Source organism: Tenrec ecaudatus, chromosome 11, assembly GCF_050624435.1.
Source record: "Tenrec ecaudatus isolate mTenEca1 chromosome 11, mTenEca1.hap1, whole genome shotgun sequence".
NCBI lineage: Eukaryota > Metazoa > Chordata > Mammalia > Afrosoricida > Tenrecidae > Tenrec > Tenrec ecaudatus.
This window is the reverse complement of record NC_134540.1, coordinates 2120340-2133874: the sequence shown is the minus strand read 5'-3', so window position 1 is coordinate 2133874 and position 13535 is coordinate 2120340. Positions and strand designations below refer to the sequence as shown.

Below are 13535 nucleotides of genomic sequence, written 5' to 3'. Positions count from 1 at the left end.
GTGCGTCGTGAGTCTGAAGAGGACCCTATAAATCAGTATTGGACATATGGGCTAATATTGGATTTATGGACTTGATCTGAACTGGGCCGGCATGTTTTCTCAATATTCAACTGCTCTTATGTATAAAGCTCTTCCTTATAACATATGAGTGTCTCTATGAATTTGTTTCTCTAGTCTACCTGGACTCACACAGCAAGTAAAGGTCACACGGGTGAGGAACGAATGATCAGAAAGGGATTTTGCCATGCAAGACAGCTTTGCATTTTGTGTTACATAATTATCTAGAGACAGGTGCCCCCTCAAAACACGAAGTAAAAACAAAACAGGAAAACACAAAGTATACCTGGTGCCAGGGGCTTAAGGGGAGAGCAAATGTTTGCAATGAATGTACAAATGTGCTTCACACAATTGATGCATGTATGGATTGTGATAAGAGTTGTATGACCCCCTAATAAAACGATTAAGAAAAACAAGCCACACAAAGTTAATGCCCCTTTAAGGAACTCGCTGTTCTCATGAGTTCCATCCAAACTAAGTGAAATTATCTTTTCGTTTTGATTTTAAGTCACTGCCTCAGACTCCATCTGCTCTATGTGGTTGTAAGAAGGAGTCTTGTTAAATCTGCCTTCTGGGATTCCCGAGCCCAAAAAACGATCCTTAGAAAAAAGGTCAAAAATGGTCAATCCACTGGTGGTGCAGTGGGTTGGGCGTTCGTTGGGCTACTGACTGCAACGTTGGCGGTTCGAGCCCACCAGCCGCTCAGAGGGAGAAAGGTGAGGCTGTCTGCCTCATAAAAGTGTCGCCTTGGGAACCCTCCAGAGGGAAGCTGGAGGCAGAGCCCGCTCAGCAGCACAGGGCGGGGCTAGGAGAAGCGTGGAATCCCACAGGGCGGGGCTTAAAGAAGCGTGGAATTCCCACAGGGCGGGGCTTAAAGAAGCGTGGAATCCCACAGGGCGGGGCTAGAAGAAGCGTGGAATCACACAGGGCGGGGCTAGAAGAAGCGTGGAATCCCACAGGGCGGGGCTAGAAGAAGCGTGGAATCCCACAGGGCGGGGCTAGAAGAAGCGTGGAATCCCATAGGGCAGGGCTAGAAGAAGCGTGGAATCCCACAGGGCGGGGCTAGAAGAAGCGTGGAATCCCACAGGGCGGGGCTTAAAGAAGCGTGGAATCCCATAGGGCGGGGCTTAAAGAAGCGTGGAATCCCACAGGGTGGGGCTTAAAGAAGCGTGGAATCCCATAGGGTGGGGCTAGAAGAAGCGTGGAATCCCACAGGGCGGGGCTAGAAGAAGCGTGGAATCCCATAGGGCGGGGCTAGAAGAAGCGTGGAATCCCATAGGGCGGGGCTAGAAGAAGCGTGGAATCCCACAGGGCGGGGCTAGAAGAAGCGTGGAATCCCACAGGGCGGGGCCAGAAGAAGCGTGGAATCCCACAGGGCGGGGCTTAAAGAAGCGTGGAATCCCATAGGGCGGGGCTAGAAGAAGCGTGGAATCACACAGGGCGGGGCTAGAAGAAGCGTGGAATCCCACAGGGCGGGGCTAGGAGAAGCGTGGAATCCCACAGGGCGGGGCTAGAAGAAGCGTGGAATCCCACAGGGCGGGGCTAGGAGAAGCGTGGAATCCCACAGGGCGGGGCTAGGAGAAGCGTGGAATCCCACAGGGCGGGGCTAGAAGAAGCGTGGAATCCCACAGGGCGGGGCTTAAAGAAGCGTGGAATCCCATAGGGCGGGGCTAGAAGAAGCGTGGAATCCCACAGGGTGGGGCTTAAAGAAGCGTGGAATCCCATAGGGCGGGGCTAGAAGAAGCGTGGAATCCCACAGGGCGGGGCTAGAAGAAGCGTGGAATCCCATAGGGCGGGGCTAGAAGAAGCGTGGAATCCCATAGGGCGGGGCTAGAAGAAGCGTGGAATCCCACAGGGCGGGGCTAGAAGAAGCGTGGAATCCCACAGGGCGGGGCCAGAAGAAGCGTGGAATCCCACAGGGCGGGGCTTAAAGAAGCGTGGAATCCCATAGGGCGGGGCTAGAAGAAGCGTGGAATCACACAGGGCGGGGCTAGAAGAAGCGTGGAATCCCACAGGGCGGGGCTAGGAGAAGCGTGGAATCCCACAGGGCGGGGCTAGAAGAAGCGTGGAATCCCACAGGGCGGGGCTAGGAGAAGCGTGGAATCCCACAGGGCGGGGCTAGGAGAAGCGTGGAATCCCACAGCAGTCCAGACAAGGCCTCTGCTTGTGTCTACGTCTCATGGAACGAAAATAAACACTTCCAGAAATGTCTGCTTCCCGCCAGCGGCTGCAAGGGATCAAGATGAGCATTCTTCTCCCGTAAACAGTTACGGTCATGGAAACCCACGGGGGCGCCATGAGCCACACCAACTCCACGGTGAGGGGACCCGAGGAGGACGCCGTCACACCCACTCCGTGATGGTGAGGGGGCCCACGGGGGGGGGGTTCTGTGAGTCACACCGACTGTCACATAATTAAGTCCATTTGGTATATAGACTAACGAGATTTATCTGCAAAATCAACTCATACTTAAAAAAAATAAATGCATAGCTTACATTTCTCATCAAGGATCGTGGCTAACTTGACACATAGTTGTTGAGTGTGTTCGTTGTGTGAAGCCTCACACCAGGCAGAGGCTGCGCCCAGTCATACGACCCTGAGTCCATCCTCAAGGATTCTGGGGAAACGCAGGTGACCTGGCAGCATCGCCCAGTGACTAATGTTGTGCTGTGTCAGCACAGACGTTCACCTCCTGTGTCAGTGAATATGGCTTGGGTTCTGCAAATAAAAAAAAAAAAGATGATTCTGCAAATTCAGACATGTGGAAGCGTTCATAATCAAGGTGAAGAATATTGAATATGCCCAGACTGCCAGCCCGGAGAAGGATAAATCTGTCTTGGAGGAAGGGCAGGCAGGTGCTCTTTAGAAGAAAGGATGATGACGCTTAGTCTCACGGACTTTAGACATACAGTCCAGAGGGTCCCATGCCTGGAGAAGGACATGACGCATGGTGAACCAGAGGGCCAGCAAGAGGGAGGAAGGTCTTCCATGAAATGCATGGACGCACGGGCTGCCCCCGTGGTCTCAGGCACAATGGTGAGGGTGACGGCATGGTGGGCTCTCTGTGACTTGGGGTCTCAGGCTCAGCCCAATGGGCGGCAGCTCATCAACTTTCCGAGGGGAATGGACGTGGGGGCAGTGCATGGACACACACTCTCTCACAGAGTGCTTTTCCTGTTGCATCTGAACATTTGAACATTCAAGCTGTGTGACCGATTCTGCTTCTTCCTCATGAGGCCATCGAGCATCATGACTGCTTAGAAATGTCTGCTCCTCTCCACAACCAGATACGAGTTTTTCTTTCAATCCAAGTGCATGAATAAGAAGGTTTATAGAATGAAGAGCATATTCTTATATAACAGAGAAGGGGGAGAAAGGACCAAATCACAGTGTTCTCTCCCCGGCCCCTCCCCACTCAATTACTATAAGAATGGATTTAACCCCACTGTTATAAGACAGGACTCAATCTGAATTCATGAATGGCATTTACATTTTAAGATTTTTTGCATTTTTCCTAACGAATGATTAGGGGCTCTGGTGTCTTAATAGGTTATGCTTTGGGCTGCTAACCACAGGGCCAGAGGTTTTGTGTTAGTCCGGATTAACTAAAGAAACAAATTCATAGACACTCAAATGTGTATAATGAAGAGCTTTATATCAGAGCAATTGTATATTGAGAAAACATCCCAGCCCAGTCCAGATCAAATTCATCAGTCTGACATTAGCCCATATGTCTGATACCAGTGTATAAATTCCTCTTCGGACTTACACAACACATGCAATGACACCGAATGCAGGACAATCACAGTGGGTGGAAAGTCTTTACTGGAACAGAAAGCCCATCTTTATCTCTTGGAGCAGCTCATGGTTTTGCATTGCTGATTTTGTGGTTGGCAGCTCAACATGTGACCCATGATGCCACCAGGGGTCCCTCCTTAAAAAAAAAATCACTGGACATTTAATCCAGTTTTGTGTAAGTAGTTTTCTGCCCATCTCACTTTAAAGAACTTCTCCCTTGGAACATCTGTGTGAGGCTGACAACCAAAGAGGAGTTAAACACATCACTGGCCAAAAAAAAGGGGACAACAAATTTTTAACACGGTCAAGAGGAGCAATTGGTATTTTGTGATCTCTAAGCCAACAGTGTTAGACTCACAGTGTCCCCACATGCGTGTCACTAATGATGACTGGTAATCTCACACAGTATCTCATGACAGGCGCTCCCAGGTAGAAAAGGTGAGCCTAACCCTGGCGCATCAGCACATAGATACTGCCGTCAAGTCGATGCCCAGCTACCAGATGGGGCAGAGTAGAACAGCCTTCAAGGAGCTCTGAGGCTGTCAATCTCTGGGGGAGGCAGACAGCTCCATCTTTCTCTTGTGGAGCTGTGGGTGGTTTTGAACCGGTGACAGTGCCCTTAGCAGCCCAGCCCTGAGGCCCTGTGCCACCAGGACTCCTGAGGCCTGATTTCCAGCACACGATTTTGGAAGCACATGGATTTTATTGAGACTTGTGTCGTAGCTTGTGAGGCGTCCTGGAGGCCCGGGGGCGAAGTGCTCGCTGCTTTGGGAGAAATCATCACAGGTGGCCAGCTCAAAACCACCAGCTGCCCTGAAAAGATTCAGTCTCTGAAGCCCGGTGGGGCTGTTTGAGCTTGTCCTATGGAGTCTCGTGAGTGGGTGTTGTGTACATACCATGAAGTGGAGCTGCTACCCCGATTTGCAGATTGGCTGGTCAATGAAATTCAACCCATTTCTAGTATTCAGTTCATAGTAGTTTGATTTAACACTCCAGGGAGAGAAAATCAGGTTTTCTTTTTTCTGTAAAGCCATGCATTCATTAAAGCTTTACTGGGTGTCGGCCAAGCGAGAAAGAAAGAAGCCCCAGGCTAGTTACATTTTAATGTGTGAAATGGTTTGGTTTTTTAAAATCACTTTATTTGGGGACTCTTACAGCTCTTACCACAATCCATCCATCGTGTCCAGGCCATTTGGACAGAAAACAGCTCGATACATAAGAGATGTGTGAATGTATGAGAGAACGAGGTTAGGAACGAAATGTGGCCGAAAGGGGACGCCCGGCATATCCGAGCCCAGGTTTCCATTCTGCGCCAGCGTTTCCGGGGTGTCGCGAGCAGGAGAGAACAAAGGAAACACGACGGAAGAAAGTCACCAGGGCTCTCGCTAGGGGGCGCTCACGCAGCGCTAAGTTTGTCCCCCTTCGGCTTCCGTGAGGCTTCCGCTCCGCCGCCGGAAGTGACGCCGGAGGGCGGGGCTCGCGGGAAATCGCAGCTCGCTTCCGGGCGGGCGGCGCGCGCGCGGGAATTTCGAGCGGCGGGCAGCGGGACAGCGGGGATTTCGAGCGTCGGCGCGGCGGGCCGCGGGCCATCATGAGCCTCTGGGTGGACAAGTACCGGCCCTGCTCCCTGGCGCGGCTGGACTACCACAAGGAGCAGGCGGCCCAGCTGCGCAACCTGGTTCGTGGGCCGGGGCCGGGTCGCTGGAGATGGGCCACGGGGTGCGTTGCAGACCAGCCCCTGCCCGCCGCGCGGGGAATTGGCGGCATCGAGGCCCGTAGGCTGCAGGCCCGGAACCCCCTCGCGCCTCGCTGGTGTCCACGTCGGGGCGTCTGGGGAGCGAGACCCCGTGGGGCCTTGGACGCCTCCGCCCCGATTAGCTGGCGCTCGTGCGCGGCGGCGGTGACGAACCGCTCTGTGTGGCTTGTCTTGATCTTAGTCCAGCATCGACCAGTCCATCCGACGCAGTGGGACAGACTGGGACTGTCACCGGCCACTCCCCCCCCGCAGGGTCTCTTACCACTGACCTTGCTGTTGGCCCCTCAGTGCACTGGCCCTCTCTCCCCCCAAGACTGACAGCGTCGGGAACCTTCTGTAGGGGTGGCTGCGAGTCGGAATGACTAGGTCGCAGTGGGTTTGGGATTGGTATATGCTCTTTGGGGCAAAAGGTCACAGCCCTTCACACTGCACCCTATCGAATTGCACCTTAAATGTACCGTGCTAGGTGTGTAGCACCCCCAAACCAAATGCCCACCGCCAAATTGATTCTGACTCCTGGCAACCCCACGGGGATATCCGAGGCTGCAAATCCTAATGGGAAGAGACAGCCTCATCTTTCACCCTAAGAGTTGTTGATGGGTTTGAACTGTCCACCTTGCTATTAGCAGCCCAGCACTTACCTGATGGCACCGGCAGGACTCCTCTGTGCTGGGCTGCACTTAGGTGTCCTCATAACCAACCTGTCTCTTCTGAAATGAGACCTCTCTTGGCTGAAGTCTCAGCCTGCCTCCTGTTCTCTCTCTCTCTCTCTCTCTCTCTCTCTCTCTCTCTCTCTCTCTCACACACACACACACACACACACACACACACACACACACACACCACCATCCCACCACCCCCACCCCCTGCTGATTATCTGTAATGAATACGCTTATAGTCATCATAGTTAAGAGTTTAATTAGCACACAGGATTTCATAGGAGAAAAAAAAAGATACTTTAAAAAGCCAAATTCTACATGGAGCAGTCTGCTGACTAGGTGTAAATGAGGGAGCCCTGGTGTTGCAGAGGTTAAACAGTAGGCTGCTAACCTGAAGGCTGGCTGTTCAGCCCCACTCACAGGATCCCTGGGAGACAAGACCCGGCCATCGCCTCTGGTAGAGGTGATGCCTGGAGACGCTGTGGGGCAATTCTGCTCTGTCTGCAGATGGACTGAGGCGGCAGGTGTAAGGGTGCATAGTCTTTATTGCACGTGTCTGCGGTGCACAGTGACGGAGGGCTTGGCTGCCAGTGGGAAGAAAGGGCGATTTGAAACCACCAGCCGTTCTGCAAGAGGAAGACCTGGCAGTCTGTTCGCTTGCATCTGCGGCCTGGGGCACCCTGTGGTGGCTCTGTGCTGCCCCAGGGACTTGTCATGTGTGGTGATGGAGCTGTGGGCACCCCAACCCCTTGACCTCCCGGGAGAATAATTTCTCTGCTTTCCAGGTGCAGTGTGGAGACTTTCCTCACCTGCTGGTGTACGGGCCATCGGGAGCAGGGAAGAAGACCAGAATCATGTGTCTTCTCCGGGAACTGTATGGTGTAGGGGTGGAGAAGCTGAGAATCGAACACCAGACCATCACGGTAAGCGGCCCACCTGGAGGCTCTATAAGCATCCCTAGCTGGCGTTTCCTGTTTTAAAACTTTACTGTGATTCAGGTAGGGGTTTACATACACAGCAGATCATCAATTTGTCTTCAGCAGCTTCAGCCATTTGTAAAATCTCCCAGTGGTTTGCCCGGAGCCCCCGCCTCCCCCACACGTCGCTCTTGTTGGGTACAGCCTTCCCTTCACCAGAGTTTAACGCCTATCTACCCTCGCCTACTGTCTCCCCCCGCCCGCCAGCCCCAGGCAAGCAGCTAAGCCTGCTGCTTTTGTGATCAAAACCGTAATCGTAACTGTTACTTCTCTAATCATATTGTGTAAGGAGAATGGACCCCTCTGCATCCATGCCGGGAGACGGTCCACAGTGGCGGTTGTTCATACCCACGCTGTGGTGCCCCATCGCGCTGGTGGGCGCACCAGCCACTGTTGACCCGTTCTTGTACCGGCGTGAACTCTGCTGCGGCACGCCAGGGCGTGCACGGGTGTGCTCGGGCGGTGTTCCTCTGGTCTGTCGGGGGTACACCGAGTGGAGGGGTGGCTGAACCCACCAGCAGCCAGAGGAGGACCTGGCCATCCACTTCCATGTAGACCTTCAGAGTGGCCTGCTTGGTCCCGGGGTGGGCTCTGCCTTGGAGCATGAGCACCCCATGGGTCACAGGAGGGAGGATCTAAGCTGTGCAGACGGTGCCTGTCACTTCCTACCCCGGTGAGTTCAGGTCACAGTCTCCAAAGTTCGTGCTGTGAGACCGAACTGAAGCTGGAAGCCCACTGCCATCGAGCAGGTCCCGACCCCGCGGCATGGCAGGTCAGGGGAGCACTGTGCTGGGGGTCTCCGAGGCTGGAGCTCCGCACGGGGACAGACCCCACCCCTCTCCCTCACAGTGGTTGGAGGTTTTGCCCGGCCCACCTCTGGGCTCGCGGCCCTCCCTTCACTGTGCCGCCGGGGCTCTGCCAGAACACCCCTGCCTATGCTCTCGGGAGCCATAGAGCCGGTTCCGACCCATCGTGACCACATGGTTAGCAGCAAAGCCCTGTCTGGTCCTGTGCGTTCACATACGCACACACGCGTGTAGACATGAGGGGACCTCAGAAGTCTGTGGAAGAATTCTACTGTGTTTCAATTCTGTTCCCCCACTCCTCCCGAGCTTTTCAAAGCCCTTGTGTTTCCTTCTGTTCTGTGCTCGACCCCAAGGAGAGGATCTAATTTTATCAAAATAAAAATAAGGGGGGGGGCACAAAAATGGTGGCAGGGACAGATCTCTAAATCAGACGCAGCGGCACTTTCACGATGCCCAGGGCGGAGCTGCAGGCATTGGTGGGTGGCGGGCTTTCGCGCTGTTTTTAGTAAAGGTGCCCATCAGTTGCTCATGCGGTACGCGCCCATGGAAGTGCGAAAAGGAGGGGAATAGCAGACAGACATTGAACCCTCTCCCTGCTCTGTTTCAGACGCCGTCGAAAAAGAAAATAGAAATCAGCACCATTGCCAGCAACTATCACCTCGAAGTGAACCCCAGGTGGGTGGCTCCCCACGCACACCTGCCGCCTAGAATGGGCTCACCCTTCTTATGGCAGCACAGCCGAACCTTTCCTGAAACTAGTGAGCAGTCCAGTGCGTGACGTGACATGACGTGACGTGACGTGTAAGAGAAGGGGCGGCACAGGCCCACGGGCCCAGAGCCTCGTCCTGGCGTGTCCTCTTTCAGATCCAGCGTCAGTTAATAGTCTGTCGTTGGGGGCTGTGGAGTTGGTTCCGACTCCTAGTGGCCTGATGTCCAGCAGCATGAGACACTGCCCGGTCCTGAGCCGTCCTTAGCTGTGGTTACGTTTGACCCCTGGGCTTGCCGAGGAGGGCTGAGGGAGACCGCAGGTGGCCGAGAAGTCAGCGTCCTAGCTATAGCTCCGAACGCACACTGAGCTGGGTCACCGTGTTTGCTGGACAGCTACTAGTCAGGGGATAACCCCCACCCCTCAGCTCAGACTGGAAGCCCCACCCAGGCTTCCCCAGACAGCCTCATTCTCCCCAGGAACAGCTGGTGGGTCTGACCAGGCGACCTTGTGTGTAGCCCTGCGCCTTGCCCTCCCTGGGGAGGTTTGCTGACCGCTGTGTGTGTGTGTGTGCCGCAGCGACGCGGGGAACAGTGACCGTGTTGTGATCCAGGAGATGCTGAAGACGGTGGCGCAGTCACAGCAGCTGGAAACCAGCTCGCAGCGCGACTTCAAAGGTAGGCTGAGGGGGCCCATCAGGCGCCTGCTGAGGGGCCCAAAGCCCTGGGCCCACTGGTGCCAAGAGGCACATTCTGCTTTGGGAGGGATGGTCATTGGGGCAGAATCTCGGGGGGAGGGGGCACTATTCATGCCCACATTTGATCTTTAAAAGAAATGATGGTTGTAGAGTTTAGATTTTAAAGCTTAAAAAGCTGAGTAATAATGATTCAAGAACCCTGGTGCCACTGTGGTTCAGTTGCTCAGCTGGTACCCGGAAGGTCTGTGGTTCGAGCCAGCCAGCTGCCCCTGGAAGCAAGCCGAGGCTGTCTGCTCAGTCTTGGAGCTGATGGGCAGTCACAGTGAGCGGGCTCGATTTGAAGGCCGACGGCTAGTTTTAGGGTCTGTGTGCCCTGTGCTGTGGTTTTCTTCAAGGTCTGCCTGTGTTTCTAAATGTCGATGTGTTGTTTTTAAATTTGTGTTTGGTTTCAAATACTTTCCTATTTTCTTTGACCACTTAGGAGTGTGTCATTTGGAGGCCTTTCAGATACTGCCCGGTGATTGGGGGAAAGGTGGGGTTTTGTCCTCCTGTGAAGAGCCACCGTCCTGGACCCTGCCCTGTAGGGCCGCCGTGCATGGGCCTGGACTGGATGGCAGTGGGTTTGGGGTGGGTCTGTTTTGGGGCGAGGTCCAGTGCGGTCCGGTGGTTGAAGCTCACTTCATTTTGTCCGACATTCCAGTTTCGGTCGCGATGTTAAGTTTGCAGTGAGAGGGCTGGCTTACACGTCGCCTACTGTCTGTTGGGTGCTGGCCTTTCTCCTTGGCCTCTTTCAACGGAACGTTGTCCTTTCGCAACCTGAGGCCCTCATGCCCCCCTGACCCCGGTGCGCTCCCTGTGTGGAGCGTTCTCCGTGAGGGGCCCCAGGGTCCTCCCGTGCCCCAGAGAGTGCTTCAGCTCCTGCTGTTGAAAACCCCTTCGAAACCAGCGGGGTGCTGCCCGGACCTGCCTGAGGAGAGGGGGGTGGGGTCGAAGTGGCATGAGACTTGGGTTGGTGGTCACTGCGGGCGATGCCTGCCCTGTCCGCCCCGCGCAGTGGTCTTGCTGACGGAGGTGGACAAGCTCACCAAGGACGCGCAGCACGCGCTGCGGCGCACCATGGAGAAGTACATGTCCACCTGCCGCCTGGTGCTCTGCTGCAACTCCACGTCCAAGGTGATCCCGCCCATCCGCAGCCGCTGCCTGGCCGTGCGCGTGCCCGCCCCCAGCGTCGACGAGGTCAGTGCGCGTGCCCGCCGGGCGCCCTGCAGCCACCCCGGCCCTCGGGCTGCCGCAGGACTGTGCTGTGGGGGTGGGCGCGCTGGCTTCTGTTGAGCACCCCACTCCGCTGCCTGCCCCCGCAGATTTGCCAGGTGCTGTCCGCGGTGTGCAAGAAGGAGGGGCTGGTGCTGCCCCCACAGCTGGCTCACAGGCTGGCGGAGAAGTCCCGCCGCAACCTGCGCAAGGCGCTCCTCATGTGCGAGGCCTGCCGCGTGCAGCAGTGAGTGAGGGGTGGGCACTGGGCATGTGGGGTCGAGGCAGAGGGAGTGAGGGGTGGGCACCGGGGGCTGGAGCCGGGCAGCACTGGGCGTGTGGGGTCGAGGCAGAGGGAGTGAGGGGTGGCCCATAGGCGCGGGGCCGTCATGCCTCTGTACCCACAGGTACCCGTTCACTGCCGACCAGGACATCCCCGAGGCCGACTGGGAGGTGTACCTGAGAGAGACGGCCAATTCCATCGTCAGCCAGCAGAGTCCGCAGAGGTGAGGAGACCCGCTGCCCCGGGAGATCACTGAGCCCATGGTAGGCCTCCCTCGACTCGGGCACAGGCAGCTCCCCTGCTGAGGGCGGCCAGGGTGCAGTGAGGCCGAGCGGGTCTCCTCTTGGGTGAGCTTGTCCCTGACGTCCTCCAGGAAGAACATGCCACCTGACAGGTCACGTAGTGGAGCTCCCCCCGTGTCCTGAAGGGCCGGCCCCGCGGTCCCGGGTAACACCCACGTGCAGGTGGCACCTGTCCTGGCCTGCGGGGCTTGTCCGAGCCCCTCTCCCCTCCTCCCGAGGCTCTCAGCGGTGCCGTCTCCTCCCGCAGGCTCCTGGAAGTCCGGGGCCGGCTCTACGAGCTGCTCACCCACTGCATTCCTCCCGAGATCATCATGAAGGTAGGCCGCCTCACAGCTGGGCTGCCCTGTCCCCACACCTGGAGCTCCACCCACAGGCCAGGCATGTGAGGGTGGGGCTGGAGGAGGCCGGCAGCCATGGCTGGAGCTTTCGGGGACCCTCATCCAGGAGAGAAGCTCGTGTGCTCCAGAAGATCCTTTGATGGGGTGCACAGGGCCTCAGGGGTGATGTCGGTGCTGAGGCTGGCAAGGGTTTAGGAGGAGGAGTAAAGTGGCCCCAGCATGGGACGCCTGGCTGAACTGCGTCCCCTTGCGAGCCTGTGATGGGTGGTCCCACAGGTTTCGCTGATCTCTGATGGGTGCATTGAGGGGGCTCTGCCCTGTGTAACTGTGGGCACCATGGATGTGGGCTGCCCGGGCCCCTGTTTGTCCCTAGCTGGGGACAAGTGCTCCAGGAAGGGCGGCTGGGTGGCTGGCTGGTGGGAGAGGTCGCCAAGTTAGGTTGTGGGCACGGACGGCTTCCTTCACCAGCCGCAAGTGGACGGCAGGATGTTTGTGGGGTTTGGTGTTTGTTCATTACAACCAAAAATCCCCAGTGAGACCCAGTAAATAGAAACAAGTGAAACTGCACCTTCAGTTCCCATGGCACCGAGCCAGCGGGTTGGCCGGGGCTGGTCACTCTGAGGTGACCGTGGCAGTCAGGCCGGACGCACATGGGACCTGGAAGTCGAGCAGACTGGCTCAGCCGGCTTGGTTTGTGGGGTTCTCACCGGGGCTGTGGGGCTGTGGGTAGGACTGCCGGAGGAGGTCACCCCATGGGTCCCGGTCTCTCTCTCCCCGGTGCACACAGCTGGTGTGTGTGTGGTGTGGTGCAGAGAAGCTGACTTGGGTATGTGTGTGTGTTTTCACTTTGTATTGATGTTTGAGTGGAGCCGTGTGTGTGTGTGTGTGTGTGTGTGTGTGTGTTTTCACTGTGTATTGATGGTTGAGTGGAGCCGTGTGTGTGCGTGTTTTCACTGTGTATTGATTGTTGAGTGGAGCTGACCAGAGCAGTCGGGTACCTTGGCGCCATGTCTGTGCTGACGACGCATGCGGGTCTCCCCCACAGGGCCTGTTGTCCGAGCTCCTGCACAACTGTGACGGGCAGCTGAAAGGCCAGGTGGCCCAGATGGCCGCCCACTACGAGCACCGCCTGCAGCTGGGCAGCAAGGCTGTCTACCACCTGGAGGCCTTTGTGGCCAGGTTCATGGCGCTGTACAAGAAGTTCATGGAGGACGGCCTGGAGGGCATGGTCTTCTGACCCCGCGGCTGCTGCGGGCCAATAAACGGACTTTGGAGAGTGCGGGTGTGTTTTGACCCCAGTGAGCTGAGCAGCCCCAAAGCCTCTCTGCAACAGCAGCCCTTGACCAGGAGCCCCGGGGGGGTCCCGGGGGGTGGGTGCCGGTTAAGTGCTGGCTTGGGAACTGGGAGGCAGTGGTTGTAGTGCGGCAGCTGCTCTCCGGGAGGAAGACGAGGCTCTCCTCCAGCAGAATTCCCGCCTGGGAACGCCGTCCTGTGGCAGAGTGTGGGTGCGATGGGACTCGCTGGCAGGTCTGTGGGTGGGTTTGTTCATTACTGAGGAGAGGCACCTGGAGAGTGTGGTGCTCTAGACCCACAGGGAGGGGCCTGACCCAACCATGAGCTCTGCCCTCCCTGCAGCGCTGGCCTCGCCCCTTCATCCTCTGAGCACCTGTAACCATGGGCTTTACCGCATGCCGGTGACCGTATGTGAATGCCCCTCCCCCTGCCTACCCACGTAGGCTGCAAGCACACGTCACAGTGCCCCCCAGCCAAGCAGCCCTGGTGGCGCAGCAGTGCAGTGCTCGGCTGAGAGGTTGCGCAAAGACCTGGGGACTTGCGCCTGTCCCGCAGGTTATTCACGCTCCCTTGCTGCGGGGTGCACGCTCGCTCTGCTGCTCTGAATGACAA

The 13535-nt window shown here is 56.7% G+C and overlaps 1 protein-coding gene across 1 annotated transcript; it reads left to right on the top strand.

The window, feature by feature from the left end:
* The first annotated feature begins 5350 nt into the window (after nucleotides 1-5350).
* RFC3 (replication factor C subunit 3) lies at nucleotides 5351-12904 on the top strand. Its single transcript, XM_075562755.1, has 9 exons — nucleotides 5351-5533; nucleotides 7056-7193; nucleotides 8661-8728; nucleotides 9339-9436; nucleotides 10511-10692; nucleotides 10818-10954; nucleotides 11115-11213; nucleotides 11540-11609; nucleotides 12676-12904. Exons 1-9 carry the CDS (start codon nucleotides 5447-5449, stop codon nucleotides 12865-12867), a joined length of 1071 nt encoding a protein of 356 aa, XP_075418870.1. The 5' UTR covers nucleotides 5351-5446; the 3' UTR covers nucleotides 12868-12904.
* The last annotated feature ends 631 nt before the right edge of the window (nucleotides 12905-13535 follow it).

Coding starts and splice junctions, on each gene's coding strand:
- RFC3 (XM_075562755.1), top strand. CDS start 5,447: ATGAGCCTCTGGGTGGACAAGTACCGGCCCTGCTCCCTGGCGCGGCTG. Junction 7,194..8,660: donor TCGAACACCAGACCATCACG/GTAAGCGGCCCA, acceptor GCTCTGTTTCAG/ACGCCGTCGAAAAAGAAAAT. Junction 10,955..11,114: donor GAGGCCTGCCGCGTGCAGCA/GTGAGTGAGGGG, acceptor CTGTACCCACAG/GTACCCGTTCACTGCCGACC.